The sequence below is a fragment of the Chelmon rostratus genome, chromosome 2 (genome assembly GCF_017976325.1).
Source record: "Chelmon rostratus isolate fCheRos1 chromosome 2, fCheRos1.pri, whole genome shotgun sequence".
Lineage (NCBI taxonomy): Eukaryota > Metazoa > Chordata > Actinopteri > Chaetodontiformes > Chaetodontidae > Chelmon > Chelmon rostratus.
This window is the reverse complement of record NC_055659.1, coordinates 6,895,712-6,913,192: the sequence shown is the minus strand read 5'-3', so window position 1 is coordinate 6,913,192 and position 17,481 is coordinate 6,895,712. Positions and strand designations below refer to the sequence as shown.

At 42.2% G+C, this 17,481-nt stretch overlaps 1 protein-coding gene across 2 annotated transcripts in view; it reads right to left on the bottom strand.

Moving 5' to 3' along the window:
- igsf21a (immunoglobin superfamily, member 21a) overlaps positions 1-4,829 on the bottom strand; it is a 176,351-nt gene extending 171,522 nt beyond the window's left edge. For both annotated transcript variants that reach the window (XM_041960606.1, XM_041960613.1), the window contains exon 1: positions 4,691-4,829. In XM_041960606.1, the coding sequence (XP_041816540.1) occupies positions 4,691-4,829 (139 nt within the window). The remainder of the gene's footprint in view (positions 1-4,690) is intronic.
- Positions 4,830-17,481: the final 12,652 nt, after the last annotated feature.

Here is a 17,481-nt window from a genome sequence, read left to right as displayed (position 1 = left end):
TAGCAAACTGTCACTTGGTGTGAAAGTAAACAAGCAGAAGTATTATTAATTTTCAAGAAAAGCATTGTGCTCAGTAAGAGTTATGCAGGAGGATCTAATAGTATCTAATACTACATGTAAGACACTTCACCCACAGATTGCTGTAAAAAGTGAAAAGGAAATGAGATTCAGACTTTGATTTCTTGGGAAGTCTGATCTCAGAAAATGTTCCAGGCCAGAGGATGAATGAGTGAAAATACCAATCTAACGGCTCCTGCCACAGAAAAAAGCATCAGATGGCTGCCATTTGCTATAATTTCAAACCAAATTCTGAACAATCTTATCAAGTTCTTAATCTCTTAGAGAAATGTCTGAAGTCCATTGAGGCAATCCGTTTTTCTCTGAATGGTATTGTAATGCAGACGGCATTACCACCTTATGCCAACTGCTCAGGTTTCTTTCTCTGTTTGGAGGTTGGTGGAGTTCTGTGAGGACTGAAAACTTTTCATCAAGCTAGCCTACACAACGCTTAAATGCAAAAACGCAAACCTTTCAGATCCACCAAAATCACAAATGAGACTGCAGAGTAAATCTGGAACCCAGAGGAACCCAGAAGAACACTCTTTGCCCAATTAAACTCCAGAGGGTTGGGTATATTAATTTCTCCCAACAAGAGGTCATAAATCAAAACTTAACAGTGAACTATAAACTATCTCCTGAACAGCTGCAAGTGATCTCAGAGCGGCAATGAGGATTGGTTAGTCTAGATGAAGCCGGTCCAATAAATCATCCGCCTCGCACATTTTTTGATCTACTTTAGCGTGGAGACATCAGGTCACCACCGTGTTTAATGTGAGAGCACCTTACTGTAAATCTGTGAACGTGTGATGTTGCTTAAAAAAAACAACGCGCTGCGACGAGGCAGCACTGACCTCCTGCAAATAAAAATGCAGCTTTTATCTTACTTTGCATCGAAGTGGAACACCTGGGCAAACTAAAGGCAGCAGGCGATTTGAAGGGGGATGAGGGAGGATGCCATCCCCCTTGTTAACCTGCCGTCCACCCTCTCCAGCCTGTAGTAGCAGAGAGAGTGCAGGGGCAGACGGGTTGTTTAGTTGGATACGTTAGTCTGGTCTGACTCATTGATCCTTTATCTGACGTTACAATCTATGACCATGGCTCTGAAATATCAGCAGCCTCACTGTGTTGTGTAATGATAAATCCATGCTGCTGTCCGTGGTGCTGAAGTAGCAGACGGGTTTGTAATGGTGCATTTTTCTCTTTCCCGCTTTCCTGTCAGTTCCGTCTTGGATCAATAAGATTGTCTAAACTGCACACTAAATACTCCATTAAATTAATATATTGTAGCCAAGATACTCTATAAAGTAGTGTTGCCTCATGATCGAAGTGGCAAGTAGTAACGTGTAGGATCATAGAGGCACACTGCTGCTGTAGTGTGCCTATAATGTGTTTATGATCATTCAGTAGCATTAAGTACTCACTGACCAAGCTGCCCCTGTAACAAAATAAGATGAGGCTTAACCCCGACCATGAGGCCATGTTAAAAATGAACAAATCACTGACCAACTGAAGGAACTTCCACACTTGCTCCTACCTGGTTAGCACTTCTTTACTTTAAAGCAATAGTTTTAACTGATGGGAAATATGCTACTGTGCTCTTTTTGTTCAAATAAAGGCAACAGCCAGCAGAAAGCTAGCCTAGTTTTGCATAAAAGCTTGGAAACAGCACGTGTGGCTCTGTCCTAAGGCGACAAAAACCACCAAGCAGCACCTCCAAAGCTCACTTATTAATGTTATATCTTGAGTGCTTAACAAAAACCCATGTGTAAAAATGACAAGTTGTAGTTGTCTACACTGCTCCACCATGTTAAACCGCTACTTATGGGTTTTACACTATTGGTAATGAATAAGCAAATGAGATATAATGTGTGGATTAATTATGGTTTCCTTCAGGAAAAAGCCAGGCTAGCTGTTTGCCCCATTTCCTCCAGTCTTTATTGCTAAGCTAAGTGTCTGCAGGCTGTGGCTTCATGTTCGCCTGACAGATATCGTGGGAGAGTGGTATCGATCTGCTCCTTCAACTCCTGGCACGACGGTGAATAAGTGTATTTCGCAAAATGTCGAACAATTTATTTGACCAACGGGAATGGTTTTCCAGAGTCTTCGCGATGTTAGGCGTTTGTAAAGTTCACAGTATGACATAATCCATGTCAACTCAGGGGCCAACGCTGCTGAACTCTCTTTGGATTTGATTTCTGCATGAATATTTGAGCTACGGGGTCTGATCACTCGTCATGGCGTGTCTGCACTGACGCTGCAGAAGTCAGTCAGGTGCAACAGGTGCACTGGAGGCTGAAGACACAGCCACATGTTGTGAATATGGACATGTGGCAAGGCTTTAGAGAAGACGAGAAGTACAATTCTACACATTTACGGTATGTTGTGCTATTTTATGCATGTTGGCGTTTACATTGAATGTCTGGGGAGAGGCACTTACTCTACCCTGCTGGATACACACATATACAGTAGATATATATACATGTGCATGCATAATATGTATAAAAAATAGAACTCCTGGAGAAACGCTAAGTACAGCCAGCTCTTCATGACTTAGACATGCTCAACAGGCAGACATAAATCCTGAACGACTAAATCTCACTAGCTGAGGCTAGTTCATAGGCACAGATGCATCAAGTTTCTAAAAGAAGAACACATCTGGCAAGCGGCGACGGGCTGCGAGTTTAAAGAGTTTCATTCTAAAATGACAAGCTGCACGTCTCACTCCTCCACTTTTTTGTTTTGTTTTGTTTTAGCGACATGAAAGAAACTGTTGGGGGGAAATAAAAATGTATGACATTTGAAGAAAGAGATGAGAGTGGAGTCGCTGACCACAGGCCCCGTCTTTGGGGAGCGAAATCTATCTTAATACACTGGTGCACACATTGAAACAGAGAAACCTTGATGCTGTTAAAACACACACACACACACACACACACAGAGGGAAATTGTACACTGGAATCTAAAGCGATTTCCTGAAGACAGCAGACATCAGTTTCTATAAAGAACACCACTTGGGGAAAAAAGGGGACAGAGGTGAAATTGTAAGGTGTAGCCACAGTTGAAATCTATTTCGCTACAACAAACAAACATGCAGGCTGACTGTAAGTCACTGCAGCTGACATCCTGTCAATTGATTGCTCAAATTCCACCTTTCACTGCTTGTTTACGTGCCGATCAATGTTCACTCGGTCGTGGAAAATCTCACACAACTGTATTAAAGCGATGAAACCAAAGTAATCCAACACTTCAAATGTTTGCATTATTGAGGCAGCCCTAAGTGCTTTACATGGTGCAGAGCTCGTGTGTAGTGCAGCATCATCTGAGCAAGGCAGACCCAGAGGCATTTTATCACTTAACATTATGTTGAGCACAACTGACAATGATTTCCTATATGGGTCAGCGAAGGTCAGAAACACTTCAAAACAGCAAAACCCTCGGCTAACGGCACAGGTTAACAGGTTAGTTCGTGAGGCGTGCTGCTCTGATCTCGTAGCCAGGAGTCAATCCTCCTCTGAAGTCCTTCAAACACTACAGTGTTACCACCACTGCACTGAGCGTGAGCCTAACTCCAGCAGAATGAAAAGAAGCCTCACTCTTTCCTCTGGAGGGGAAGCAACTGATTGCAACGCAGTCATGTAATGCGAGCTCTTGATATATGGCAGCACGTAGAGAACAACATGCATGTGACCACAGAGCTATATGAGAGGGAAGGAACATGCCAGCAGTGAGGGAACATGCTTAAATGACTGCCAGCAGGTCCTTATCTGTTGCAAATATTTGAATACTGGCTCCCCCTAAATTGCAGTATGACATCGCCGGTGCCATCACTGCTTCCTCCCCCCAAAAAGAGAACATCATCCCGCAGAAAACAGCCCAATTATTCTTTAGCAGGCACACATATTATTTCAAATCCAAATGCGCTTTCACCAAAAATGATCAATGTTGTGTTCGCATCCTCCAGCATCCAAACACGTCAACGCAGGATGGAGAGAAAACACGCGACAGCGATGCCACCGCTGCGCAGAGCACATCGCACTGAGAGCAGACACGTATGGAGGGGAGGAGGGGGGGGGAGAGAAAAGAAAGACGCACTTTAATGTTTTTCAAGGCAGCAACTTTAATATCTGTTGAGCCCAGGCGCTACCTGGTGTGCAAAAGCCGCGATGGCCAGACCGCCGAGGAGTGCGCTCCGCCATGCGCTCGTTGTGCGGTGCTCAGAAGTAGCTGCTGCCATGCGTGCTGCTCGTGATCGTGCAGGGGAATTAAGACTTAATACATAACCAGGCCTCCTGCCACCCCTCTTTTTGCATCTCCTTTTTCCGACACCACCGCTGAATCCCACCGTTATTCACTGTTTTCTCGTCTTCCACGACTTGCCCGCCGCGATAGGAGGGGGGGGGGGGAAAGTTGGCATGAGGCGAGAATGGCACCGATCGCCTTCATCCGGCTGTCCTGATAATTGCCCAGTTAGTATTTCACTGTCACATATGAATCACTCAACTCATTAACACTTGGGCTATTGTTAGACCCCCGCGCATGGGTCGCAGGGCTGCGCGAGAGGTTCGACTGCGTGAAAATAACATGACGGAAGAGCGAGAGAGAGAGAGAAGGGGGGGGGGGTCAGACTTACCGACGGCGAAATCCAGTAGATCCGCGCACAAGAGCAAGCACAATGAGAACACGGTCATCTTTCCCTTATTTTGCAATAAATCCCAAACTCCATTTGCGTTTACATGCTCTCCGGGTTTCGGCTGCGTAATCCCCGCCATTCCAGAGGTATGCGATTGAAAGGTGCCCCCAAACTATTCATGATGCAGCTCAAGTCTGAGTGGAGAAATCGGAGAAGTTGACAATGAATACGGCATTCAGAGCGGCGAAAATCGAGCATCAGATCTCCAAAAAAAAAATAAAATAAAATATGACTCACTGGCTGATTATAGAAGAAGCGAAGTCGTGTTTTTTCCTTTTTTTTATCTCCCAGTTTAAACAATAGGGAGCTGCGGTGAGGCGCGGAGCAAAGATAGGCTCTGGAAAAAACGGAGGTTTGGATGGAAATGTGTTTCTCCCCTCTCTCTCTCTCTCTCTCTCTCTCTCTCTCTCCCCTCCCGCCCTCCAGACAGACGCACAGTCATTCCTGATCACTCGCTCTTTTATTTCACACAATTTTCCTTAATCCTACCCTGGATTCAGACCACTCTAATTCTGTCCATTAAGCCGATTTATTTCTGTCGGATTTTTTCATTCCTTGTAAAGAAAAAACAAAAACGGGTTTTAAAGATCCTTATGCTGCGGTGTATGATACAGCCTTGACTACATTACAACTGCAAGACATGCACATGGAGCAGCCGCGTCCAGTTTATCGCATGAATTCATAAATCAGGAGCAGAAGATGCTTCACCAGTGTCTTGCATTGCTGACCTTATTTTGTGCAGCCGACAAAGGCTCTGTTCTTGCAAATGAAAAGGTGCTTCAGCTCAGTTTATGTCTCATGTTGCACTAAATCAAGATTCATTCAGCCCCTCTTCTTAAAAAAATGCACCTGCAGAAGACAAACACGTGAAATTTATTTTGTTAGAACAACATTCGAACCTATAAAGGCTTAATTGAACTTCATGAGTGGCTGTGTAATGGACCTAATCGGGCAGGTTAAAGTCACTCTTCTGCTTCAAATTGGCTGCAATCATTTGTCTCATTAAGGATCATCTGTCATGCAGGCAGGCAAGTGTGGATTCAAGTGTCAGGGAGGATTTCGTCTGAGACCAGGTGGCCATTTCTTACTTGAGGAGCGATGCCTGGATGTTACAGTTTGTTATGAATGGCTGCAGCGTTACCTTTTTTTTTCATACTATAATGTCCCTCAGCTCAAAAAGCCTGTTTGTAAATGTCACTTTCATTAAAATTATGCCCCCGTGCGTACTTTCTATGACATTTTCTACAAGTTCCAATTAGCACATCCCTGCCATCACAAAGATGAGCCGGTTTTTACATCAGTCACATTTGATTAATAGATGTAGACTTCAATAGGGAGTTCAATTCTGTATTTCCTGCCTTTATGCAACTCTCCAAAAGCACAAGAAGAGTGAGTGATGGGGCAACAAATATTGTCAAGACTTTCCAAACTTTGACAGGAGCCTCAGGCTATGTCATTCTAATCAGCATCACCTTAGCAAGGTTAGCCCTGGCTCGCTACACTCTTTTGCTCTGTTGCACGACAACGAGCCCTTTGTGAAATGGTCCTCAGGGTTCTCTTTCAAAGTCTAGGCAATAAGTTATTCAGGAAGACAGCCACCGGCATGCCTAACCCATTCCCCCCAAAAATATGAATTCAGGTGAATGAAGCCATTGGTTTCCCATTTTCAGCAAAGCCACTCAATAGATCATGGCCGTAAACCCGTATTGATCTGAGCATCATTCACTTTTACCTATGCAGGGACCTCAGGAAAGCGGTTTTCTTGCAGGTAGCTATTCGGCGGTCCTTGCACTCTGCTCATTATTAAAACCTTATCATGTAGCGCAACTACACCGACTGAATGAGATGAACAAGCTGCTCCTCAAGAGACAACGGCGTGAAAAGGAAAAAGGTGCCACAAATATATAAATTCGACGAAGAGCATTTAAATGCAGTAGCAGAGACTCTCCCGCGCTCCCTCCCCTCGCAGCAGACAGGGAGAGAGGACGCTCCCTTGGTTAAGGTCTGCAGTACTAATGCACTATCACACATCTCTAGAGGGCAGTGTCAACAACAATTTATTGGGGTAACATAGCTGAACGTGTTGCTGTCCGTATGTCATCCGACCCACTAACAAAGAGAGGTCTTCAGTCTTGTGAGTGTCCACATACTGTTGCTTACTTCTCTCATTGTATCATAGGCGCAAATCAATAAGCCTTAAACTGCTTCTTTGCTTTTTATTTAGGATCTGAGCAATTGCGAGGAAGAGGAAACCTGACAAGCAGATAGGACTGACTCCATCTTGGTGAGGATTACACTGTCTCCTCTCATTCTTCTTGTCTCTCAAGTAATCATTAAGTACTTGTCCCTTTGAATTATTTGTTGTGATGCCTGTATCATTCCCACTAATCCAGTAACGTTTTTGTGAGTGCATGTAGTGTTGCTGAGGGCCATTCTGCAGTCACAGATGGCACTTGATCATGGCTACTGGGTGGTCTCTGTTCTGTTTCTGATTGTGTGGTAGCATTCACTTAAGTTTACTTTCTTGTCTAAGTGCATGATTTTAGCTGAAAAGAGGGTGAACAAGCCTAATAACAGTCAACCACCGAACGCAGAGGTAAGAACACGCAACTGCTGGCTATGTTTAAATTGATGATATGGGATAAATACATAGAGTAAAGAATAGGGTACACCACGAGACTGCACAACCTGGTATCAAATACACATACAGGTTCATGCAGGTTCACCGTGTGTCATGTTTTGCATCACCTAGGCACCTCCACTCTAAGCCAAACCCCACCCATTGATAGATTTTGTTGTCTTTTATTCTACATTCGCCCCCTGCTGGTCCTGCACCATCATACTCACACGTACTTTTCACGCATAGTTGAGGCAGACCATCATGCTGATGCGAGGGTCTGCCGCAGGCTTTGGCGTGAGACTGTACAGGATTTACACTTAAGTATATACTTAAATTCAAAGCTGCCATTTCAGGGGAATCATGTCTCCTCCTGGCAGCTGTGGCTCAGGAGGTAGAGCAGTTCGTCCACCGATCACAGGGTTGACAGTTCGATCTCCTGTCCACGTGTCAAAGTGTCCTTGGGCAAGACACTGAGGCCCAAACTGCTCCCATTGGACAGGCCAGCACCTGGCAAGGCTTGCCACCATCAGAGTGTGTGAATGGGTGAGTTAGAGGCAACATTGTAAAGTGGTTTTTGGATAAAAGCTTTATATAAATACAGTCATTTATTTACAATACAATAGCCTATTTTGTCTGCCTAGCAATGAAAAAATATTTCATTTGTAATGGTGTAAAACAGAGAAAAGCAGGCAAATCCACAACTTTGAAAGCTTGTAACTAACAGTATTGGTATTTCTGTGGATATGTGATACTTAAATCAGCAGGCAACAAGCAGAAATGTCACTGATACATTTACTGACACTTCACTGAGCAATTCTTTGACATCAAAATACAGGACAGGATCTAATGAGTCCTCTGTAGGTGTTGCCATTACTGTGTGGCACTTGAAATCATTTCATTGAAGGATGCAGCTGCAGGCTTTTTTTTTTTTTTTTACTCAAGGTATGTTTTCTAAGTCTACTTGAACAAGCTCACAGAGTACACACCACATGTTTTATTTTTCAAGCTGCAGGTCTGACCAGACTTACACGCTGATATTGCACCGTGTTGCCATTGCTGAACTGCCTAAGTAACACTTAGATTCCATTTCATGCACACTCACAGACCCTATATGCATGAATATTTAATCAATTTGCACATATTTGCTTCGCTAATCAGGCTGAACCTCTTAGCGTGTTTCCTGCCTTTTTATCCATTTGTGAAAAGTTAATTGTTACTGATGTTGTATTTTGATTTAAGGCTTCAGTTTGTATTTGGTAATGATGTCCAACCTCTCTCTTAGGTGTCTTCTCAGGCCGAGCACTACGCTGACATTAAAACGGTTTTATTATGCATCACATGATCTATGAGAACTGCTGCATGAACAGCGAGTTTACAGATTAAAAATCTTACTGCAGTAACATAACTGAACAGAAAATAAAGATGCTATGACGACGCCGTTTGAATGATGAATGATGAACATGGCAGTATTATCCGCGAGTAATTGCTATGCACTGAAAACTCAGGCGCATATGTGCTGCCTCAAATGTGGTAAATCACTACATATGTCCTTAGGCTCTGTGCTGTGCTTTAATGCTACACAGAGTGAATATGCAACACTTTGACAAGTTTGCCTTCTAATGTCTTTGGTTTCAATGACAAACATAAAACTGATAAATCAAAAAAAGTCAACTAGCTTTTTTCCAAAAGAAAAAGGAAATTTGGCTTGAAACCAGAATGCAGGTGTGTAAAATGGTTATTCAGATAGTTTGGGACAGGCTTACACATGTATCATGGTCTAAGAAATGTAAGCTGCTCTATGCTTTCCCCCGGCCACACAAATTTACTACCAGGCTGTCAACAAAATCAGTGCTTAAAATAGCAAATACCAGGATGTTCAGTTAAGAGCGTATCCTTCATTGTTGGCAGTGAGAATCCTGACTGTCAGCACACGAACGATTGTGAGCGCCCCAGACAGTTCCTGCATCCCTGGCAGCACGAGGATCAGCACCTCGGACGGCGGCCGTGACATACTCTGGTGCAGGCTGTTCTAGGTGATCCACCTGAGCTTTACAGGGAAGCAGGAGGATGCTGACCTGATTTATTGATAGCTTTGAACTTTTATAACAGCTGTTTTGGCACAATAAAGTTTGCTTTATTAATCCAAATCCGGTGATCCAGAAACCTATAGACAGATAAAATCACATTAAACTGAACCCCTGACCGTCTTTTATTGGAAAAATAAAAACTGCCAGAAAAAAATAGGTCCATATCAGCTTTAAAAATACACACATCTACATTACAGGCTATAAAAGACAATTACGCGTGTGTGTAAGTGTGGAATTCCCTTGTACTAAATTGTTGTGTTAAAGTGGCTGGCATGTGCCAATTGGTTAATTTTCCCAGCTAGTGCAGCATCCCTATTTGTTTAAGAATCAACAAAAAGGGCTAATTATAATTATAACAATAATAACACAATTTATATAAGACCTTTCAAAACAACATTACAATGTGCTTTACAGTACAAATAAAAGCAGATAATAAAATCCAAAATATAGGCTATAACGTAAGGTAAAATAATGTAAATAATTACAACAAATACCACCAATTAAGACAAAGCCGTAAGATAAAGTGAGTCTGGACATTTCTAAAGACTCACCTATAGGACTGATCCCTGCCTGAGATCCACGGCTGAGGGACCCGGACAGCAAGGCCCAGTCATCTTTAGTAACAAGTCAAGATTTTTGTCTCACTTGTAGGGTCCTGCCAGAGGATGTCAAGCAGCGATCAGGCTCATAGGGAGTTCGACGACAGATACAGGCAGGAGCCTGACTGTTCTTGCTTAAAAAAACGTGCTGTAAAATCTTCAAACCCTTTCCAAAAAAGGTAACCAGTGAATGACAGCGCGGATTGCTGTCTTTTGTTGGCTTCTCTTCATACGTGTTCAAAGCCTGGCAGCATTGTTTGGTGTTAGCAGGTGAGACATCCAAATACTCCAATTTATACAAGAGTAAAGTACTTGCAACAGTCAAGTCTGGGAGGATATGAAAGCATGGATGACCTTTTATAGATCTACAGATGAAAGGGACGACCTGACCTTGGTTAAATGCTCAGTCGGAGAAAGCAGGACCGCGCCTGAGCATCAAAAGATAACCAAGTCAAAAAGTACATCTAGGTTTTGGGCCTCCTCTTAACATTGTTATATAAGGCATCCAAACTAGAAGAGAGATTCTTAATGCTGCTAGTGCTGGAGCCAGAGGGGGTAATCATAGAGCCATTCAAATTTTGGATATCCAATTCTTAATTTCCTTGAGGTGAGACATGGAAAATATACAGTGTAACCAGGCTTTAATGGGAGATACGATTGTGTATCAAATCCACGTAGCAATGAAAATCAATGTTACAGAATGTCTACACATGATTTGCCCCAGGGTCAGCATGCGTATAGTATATAAGAGGGGGCCCAGAATAGATCCTTGGGGGACACCACAGAAGAAAGGAGCATGAGAGGAGGAGGAGGCATCTCCAAGCATAACAGGACAGGTAGCCCATCAGAAAAGCCAGTTCAACCTCTGCTATTATCAATGATGAGTATGATTTATTTACACAGCACATGCCTCGTGCATACTATCAGTAAGATGATTAGAAAGTCTAAATATAAGCAAACCCACGACTGGTGAACAATGACTGGAATTCCTTCTCCCTTTCTCCTCGGGGCACACCGCCAATGCCACATTATCCATGCAATGGAAAACACAGCTAAATAATTCTATAACAAAATGTTTAACAGCATTCGTGATGCTGGCTTAAGAGCAGCCCAAATACAGTATCGACCTGATTCTGCAAACCCTTGAAAATGTCTCCCTTAGGACAGATATGTACATGTCATTTACAGCATACGTAGCTCTACGCTTGTTGTGTGGAACAGCACACAAGGGCTATATTGATGGTCAATGGTACGCCTAGCAAAATGACATCAATCAATTGGCTAAAGCGAGTTGTGCACACAAATCATTGAGCCGCTCTTTTTGTGTCTCAGTCGCATACCTGCAAACAGCAGTGGTGCAACCACAAGGGAATTCATGAGGGAACTGTTGCGAAAGACGACTTCTGAGCATTAAGAACAGCTGCCAAGAGGACATCTGTGAGAACCCTCAGCGTTTTGTTGTGGATGTGAGATTGAAAACAAAAAAAGATCTTGTCCACCTTTGGCTGAATGCACACTGAGCTCCATAATGACTAATATCTCTATGTGTTGCAGTTTTTAACGCCGCACTGGCATCAGCTAAGACAACAGATTTGTTTGTCTTAGTCACTTAGAAATCAATTGTAGCATTAAGAGAAGAGTGAAAACGTGTGTAACGTAGTCGTCCCTAATACGAGTTGATATTCAAGAATGGAAAAGCGTTTCCTTGCTGTCCGGATCTGCTGGTGACAATTCCTGCATCTTCCAGCAGTGTTGTCATTCTGAATGTCCACTTTTTTGTCACCTGCCAAAGAATATTATACGTTCTACTGTGATTTGAAAAAAATGATGTTGGGAAGTGTCAGACATGGAAGAAAAGTTATTACCAATACAAAACTATTCTGTGATGACAATAAAGACTGGAGCAAATAATTCTGTATACCACAAGAGGTGCAGAGAAGCTTTATCAGACTAGTGTTAGACATTTTCTTGTACTCATTGCACATGGGTAATGAATAGTAATGCATTCTGATTTTTTCATTTGGGTGATTCAACGCATAGTATGCATTTAAAAATAAGTGATGTAACTGTCAGTCTTGAATGCAGGATTTCTCTCGCTATTTGCATCCAGCTCACTGAATGCAAGCAGTGAAGGGCCAACCACAGCTGACGTTGCTGGAAACACCACAAAAACTACATCCGAGGGTCAGCCACACACAGCCCAATGACATCCAACAGCTGTACTGTCAGCTTGTTGTGTAAGGGCCCTGACATTGTAATTCTAGTGCAATGGACTTGTGCATCTGTGATCCACTCTCTCTTAGGCCATCAAAGTCATTAACTGGGGGAGGGGTCCCTTTAAAGACACCGTGTCTATGATTGAACATCAGAAATCACATCTTCACAATGCTTGTCTGTTTCAATGGTCTCAATGTATGACTCAAATTATTACTCAGGGTACATTACTATCCAAATGTGTGGCAATGGAATTGCTTCTTATCGTCTGAAACCTCGATCTGAATATAAACTCATCTTGTCATCGATGTAAATGCCCTGCAAGCTATTATTAACCACCTTTCAATTTTGACCAATTTAATTGCTCAGGTACATTAGGATTGAGTTTAATTATCTCCATTACTCAATCCAAATGGCTTTCATGTTTAGAGTCTCATGTGAGGAGAATTTAATAAGACAGTCACATCTGAAAAAGCTTTTACCCTTCCATTCTTGAATTGGGACGGGCAGATCACTTCAACATACTGAGGGAGAACGATTACGATCACTATTGCTTTGTTAATTGTTAGCAAAAATTGTCGTCACTCTATTAGATCATTTTGCATGCAAGCATTCAATGCATATCCACAGTGAAGAGAGTGAAAACATGGGCAGAGATTAAATATTGAGAAGGCAGGTTTAGCTCCCTTTACATGGCCTTCAATTGTGTTCTCTAAATGCAAGGGTGAGTTGATATGGGGATTAAAACAGATTTTATCTCTCAGACTTAGAGCTGCAGAGTCAGAAGGAACAGATATACGTACATTTGTTGTACAGTGGCTTTACAGTTACCTTCCAGATGTGAGATACACATTTGTTTATGTTAGTTTCCACCAGGTGATGGTGTTAAAATCATTTTCTAATTGTCACTTGAGCAAGGCCACTTTCACTTTACAAATCATTTGAAGTTAAAAATGTTTAAATAAATAAATTACAGTTACTGCTTTCAAAGAAATTAATACCAAACTCTGTATGAAAACATGGATAAAAGGCCAGGCTCAAGGCAGGGATTTTTTTTTTTTTTTTTTACATCGCAGTATTTCTATGTCATTTTCTCCCTCACACTTCTCAGACCCACAGCTTTGAGGCTCTTACATGTTGCAAATGCTCATTTTCAAAGAGATTACAACACATATCTGTCAGAAGCAGAATTGCATGGATATTATGCATGGGGACGACTCAGAAGTCTGCCAGTGGGGAACACATTGCAGTGTGCCTGAACCATCACCAGAGATTACGGGTGACTTCTTAAAATGGGACAAGACCAGGCTTGCGGGGTTGACCAGGTTGAAACCAGCTGTAGACGTGCTTTAGCTGCACAATTTCGCTTTATTTGCAGCACACGTAGATAGGGAGAAATAAAACATCTATGTCAGCTACAAGTGTTTCCTGAAGCAATTGGCCTCATATATGACTCACTGAAAAGAGTGATACCCTGTAGTGGTTCTGCAGAATACTCGTGACCCATGATACAGTAATCACCCACGCACAAAAAAGAGGAAAGGTCCCTTACAGTAGCTTCATTATGCATATTTTCAAATAAAGTCAAGAAAAAGTACATTTCAGTTCTATATATAGGTTATAAGTTAAATATCTGTTGATCTGTAATTGAAAAATGTTCAATTTCTTGCTTAGTCTTTCTAGCACCAAGGCATTAATATTAATGTGATTTATATTTATTTTGAAGAAAAAGAAGAGCCTTTGTGCTCAGGACTGAAATTAGACCTCATGATAGCATAGCCAGACCTCTCTCCACAGTGCTGTGTCAGCGCCGGAGGAAGGTCTGGCTGCACCATCATCATTCTGGTACAGGAGGAAAAACATGCTCTGGCTTGTTTATATTTCTTTAAACCAATCAATCAGCAGGATGGTGTCCTTGAAAAATAGTGTTGGGGGAACTTGTTTTGGTGGAACACTTGCATGGGGGGGCAAGGCCTTGCATTAAAATAGCACTGCAAAGGAAAAGCTAACAGCTACTAGCTCATTCATGTTCATACCATTAGCAACCATTTTAGGGTTAGCTTAACTTGCAAATTTCAGCATAGATCAGCGTGTAGGTTGCCAGGTTGGAGGTGGTTGTTTCCTGTAGCAATGTGGATTTTGAAAACGGTACCATGCGGATAGCAGAAAGGCTGCTATTGGCCGCCTGAAATAAGCAGCCAATGGCAGGCCTATAGCCACAGTCAACATCTGGTGAGGCTACTCACAAAGTGGATGCAACCCAAAAAATGAAAAATAGTTAACAAGCCTATGATTATGATGATACAGCTGGATTAGCAACACGTATTAGCAAACACAGGCTAATGAAGAGAGCCTGGCTATGCCTGCTTGCTATCATTTTTCAATCTAGCCATGCTAGCTAACACGCTAGGTACCAGCACAATCCTGCCATTGGTCCAACTGTTGGATATTTACCCTTGTTATCACAACAAAGCTTTAGTTACATGTCTGGTCCTTGGTACAAAACAGCCAAATCAGGGCACAACAAGAAGACATGCAGGCTGTCTCTTGCTAACATGCTATTTGTGTGTAGCATTATAAAGTTACTCACCTGCTTCCTGGTCCACTGGCAAAAGGGTCTCCATAAGATTTCATGTGTATTTATACTTCCTGGTTCTACCATGTTTCAGCAGCTTGGGGGGGTGTCTGTTGTGAAAAAGGTGTTCGCCTGAGGTTAATGGTCACATAGATTTTTGGTTTTGTAATCACTTATTGGATTGTGAGCATAAATTGTAAATACTTATTTGGCCAAATTGTGTGTTTATATAAATGTAGAGTGTACAGTGGACCCCTCCTGCAGGTGGTTTAGTCCACTGATAAGTTACTGAAAGGGGTGGCTGTGTGAGGTGTTGGTTATTGCTGCAAATGGTGACACACTAAACGCCCACACAAGCGCAAAATTAATTTTTTCCTGAGCCTCCTCGCTTTTCCTCGTGTACTGTTTAAATGTTTAGAGCAGATGCTTTTGCATGTTTATATAGAAATTGTACAGTATTGTCCTCTAACATGGCATGACACCATATTTCTTGGCCGCCTGACAAGTGAGTCTATCCAGTACTTTTCTTCAATAAAAACATTGGTAGATTCTTTCCAGTCTTTTCTCCTTTATTTATTTCCTCCATGACGTGTGGTGTGGCTATCATGAGCCAGGTGTGGGTTTAACTGGGCTTACTGGGCTCCTACTAACCTAGCAACATACAGTGTAAGCGTCCAATAATACAACACTTTTAATGTAACAGACTCAACACCTGCTTTTCTGCTGCTTCTGGTTCAACTCCTTGGTCATTTTTGGAGGACGTAGGGTTTTGGCGCTGTCAAACCATATCCTGACAGGTGTTTCTGTTATTTTGTCCACCCCATTTACATCAATGCAAGTAGGCTAAATAATAGAAATGCCTCTCTAAAACAGTTTCAACAAACTGCACATCATAACCCTCATGAAGGTGGGATTTATTAGAGCGCTGTTGTATTAGCCTGCATTAGTTCAGGTGTGGTGTAGATTATTAGATGCATGACTTTCTGCATGCCTCTGGATGTTGTGTTCCACAGCTTAAAGGTACCCCAGCTGTTTTATTTTAGTGGCTAACTCCACCAGCTCTGCCTACATCTAGTGACTAATGAGCTCAACCTGTAATATGACCCCCGCTTTTTGAACTAGAATATACAGAAAGAAATCATATTAAGGTGAGTAGTGAGAAGAGTATTAACATTAAATTACTGTATCAAAATTACCTGAGGACAGGTAGGTCCAAACCTAATTAGTCTTGGTTCACATCATGTCTTCATCACGTCTGCACACGTGCCGTCAATGCGCGCTGGCGTGCTTCCCTCTGTGTGGCGACAGACAGTTGGCAGGCACACTTTGATGAAAATAACTGTTCCCAGTGAGTTCTGTGGATTATCATGAGTAACTGTGTCATGAGTTAAATTGTCCTTATATCAACACTTGCTCACAGAAACATACTGTAACAAGTCATGCTTGAGCACATTTTCACCATGCTCTGTCTACCGGAGAGAAAACAGCCATCCATCCATCCATTAATTAAGAAATTGATTAAGTTTAGAGCATTCTGATTGAAGCCCACACCCTGACTGCTCCGCTACACATCAAAGCACCAGAAATAATCCGCTTTAAGGACGTCATCCGTTTTGAATGTGAACATACTGTTGCGCATAAATGCAGTTCTGTTTGTGGACCCACTGACATGTGAACACAGCATAATAGCTATGACTAAAATTTGATAATTGTCCAGTGGCAGTCATCCCAGACCCAGACATCACCAAAATCTGATCAACTGAACCTTGGGCCCGCATCCATCTGCCACCAAATTTCATCCAAATCCGCTGATTAACTTCTGGGATATCTTGCTAACAGACAGACGACAACAAATGAGAGAAAATATAACCTTGTTTGTTGACGGAGGCGAATGTCTTTAGCGCGATATTTTAGCCACATCGCGCTGGCTGACAGCCGTCCAGTCCGAGTGTCCTCTGAATCATTTTACCAACAACAGCAGTGCCGCAGCATCTGGGTCACTACACGTCTTAAAAGAAAATATCATTTTGTGTGTGTGTCAAGTTGGTGATGGGGGGATAAAGAGAGAATTTTAATTCAGCTCCACCAAAGCAACACTTAAACCACTTTGCTTCCTTATGCCTGAAAGCATGTAATTATGCTCCCACCCCCATCTCTTTATCTCTCTCTCTCTCACACACACACACACACACACACATGTTGTTATGTACTGTATACACACAATTTTGCATCCGGCCAGAATCAACGTTTCCTCATGATGTTGTTTACCTCTACAACATATTTACTGTTGCAAACTACAAGCATATAAATGTAATTTCTGCAGGGCTGAGACAGGATGTGTATAGTCAAGGACCGTTCCACCACATTCAAACGTTGATTCCTTGACCCTGAAAACCTGAGTATGTTAATGACAAATATAATGTTTTCTTGCTGGTTTCAGCCTCAGAAGCAAATTATGGACATAAAAACAGAGGCTCGTGCCCTTTACTTTACCATTTTGAAATTCGTATGTTATTTAGATTAGTCCTCCCGCATATATATAAAGAAAAAAATCACCATTTAAATTTGACATATTCCCTTCAAAACAACATAATCAAATGTCATGTCAAGAAAGTCCATTATTTTGTTTTTCGCAA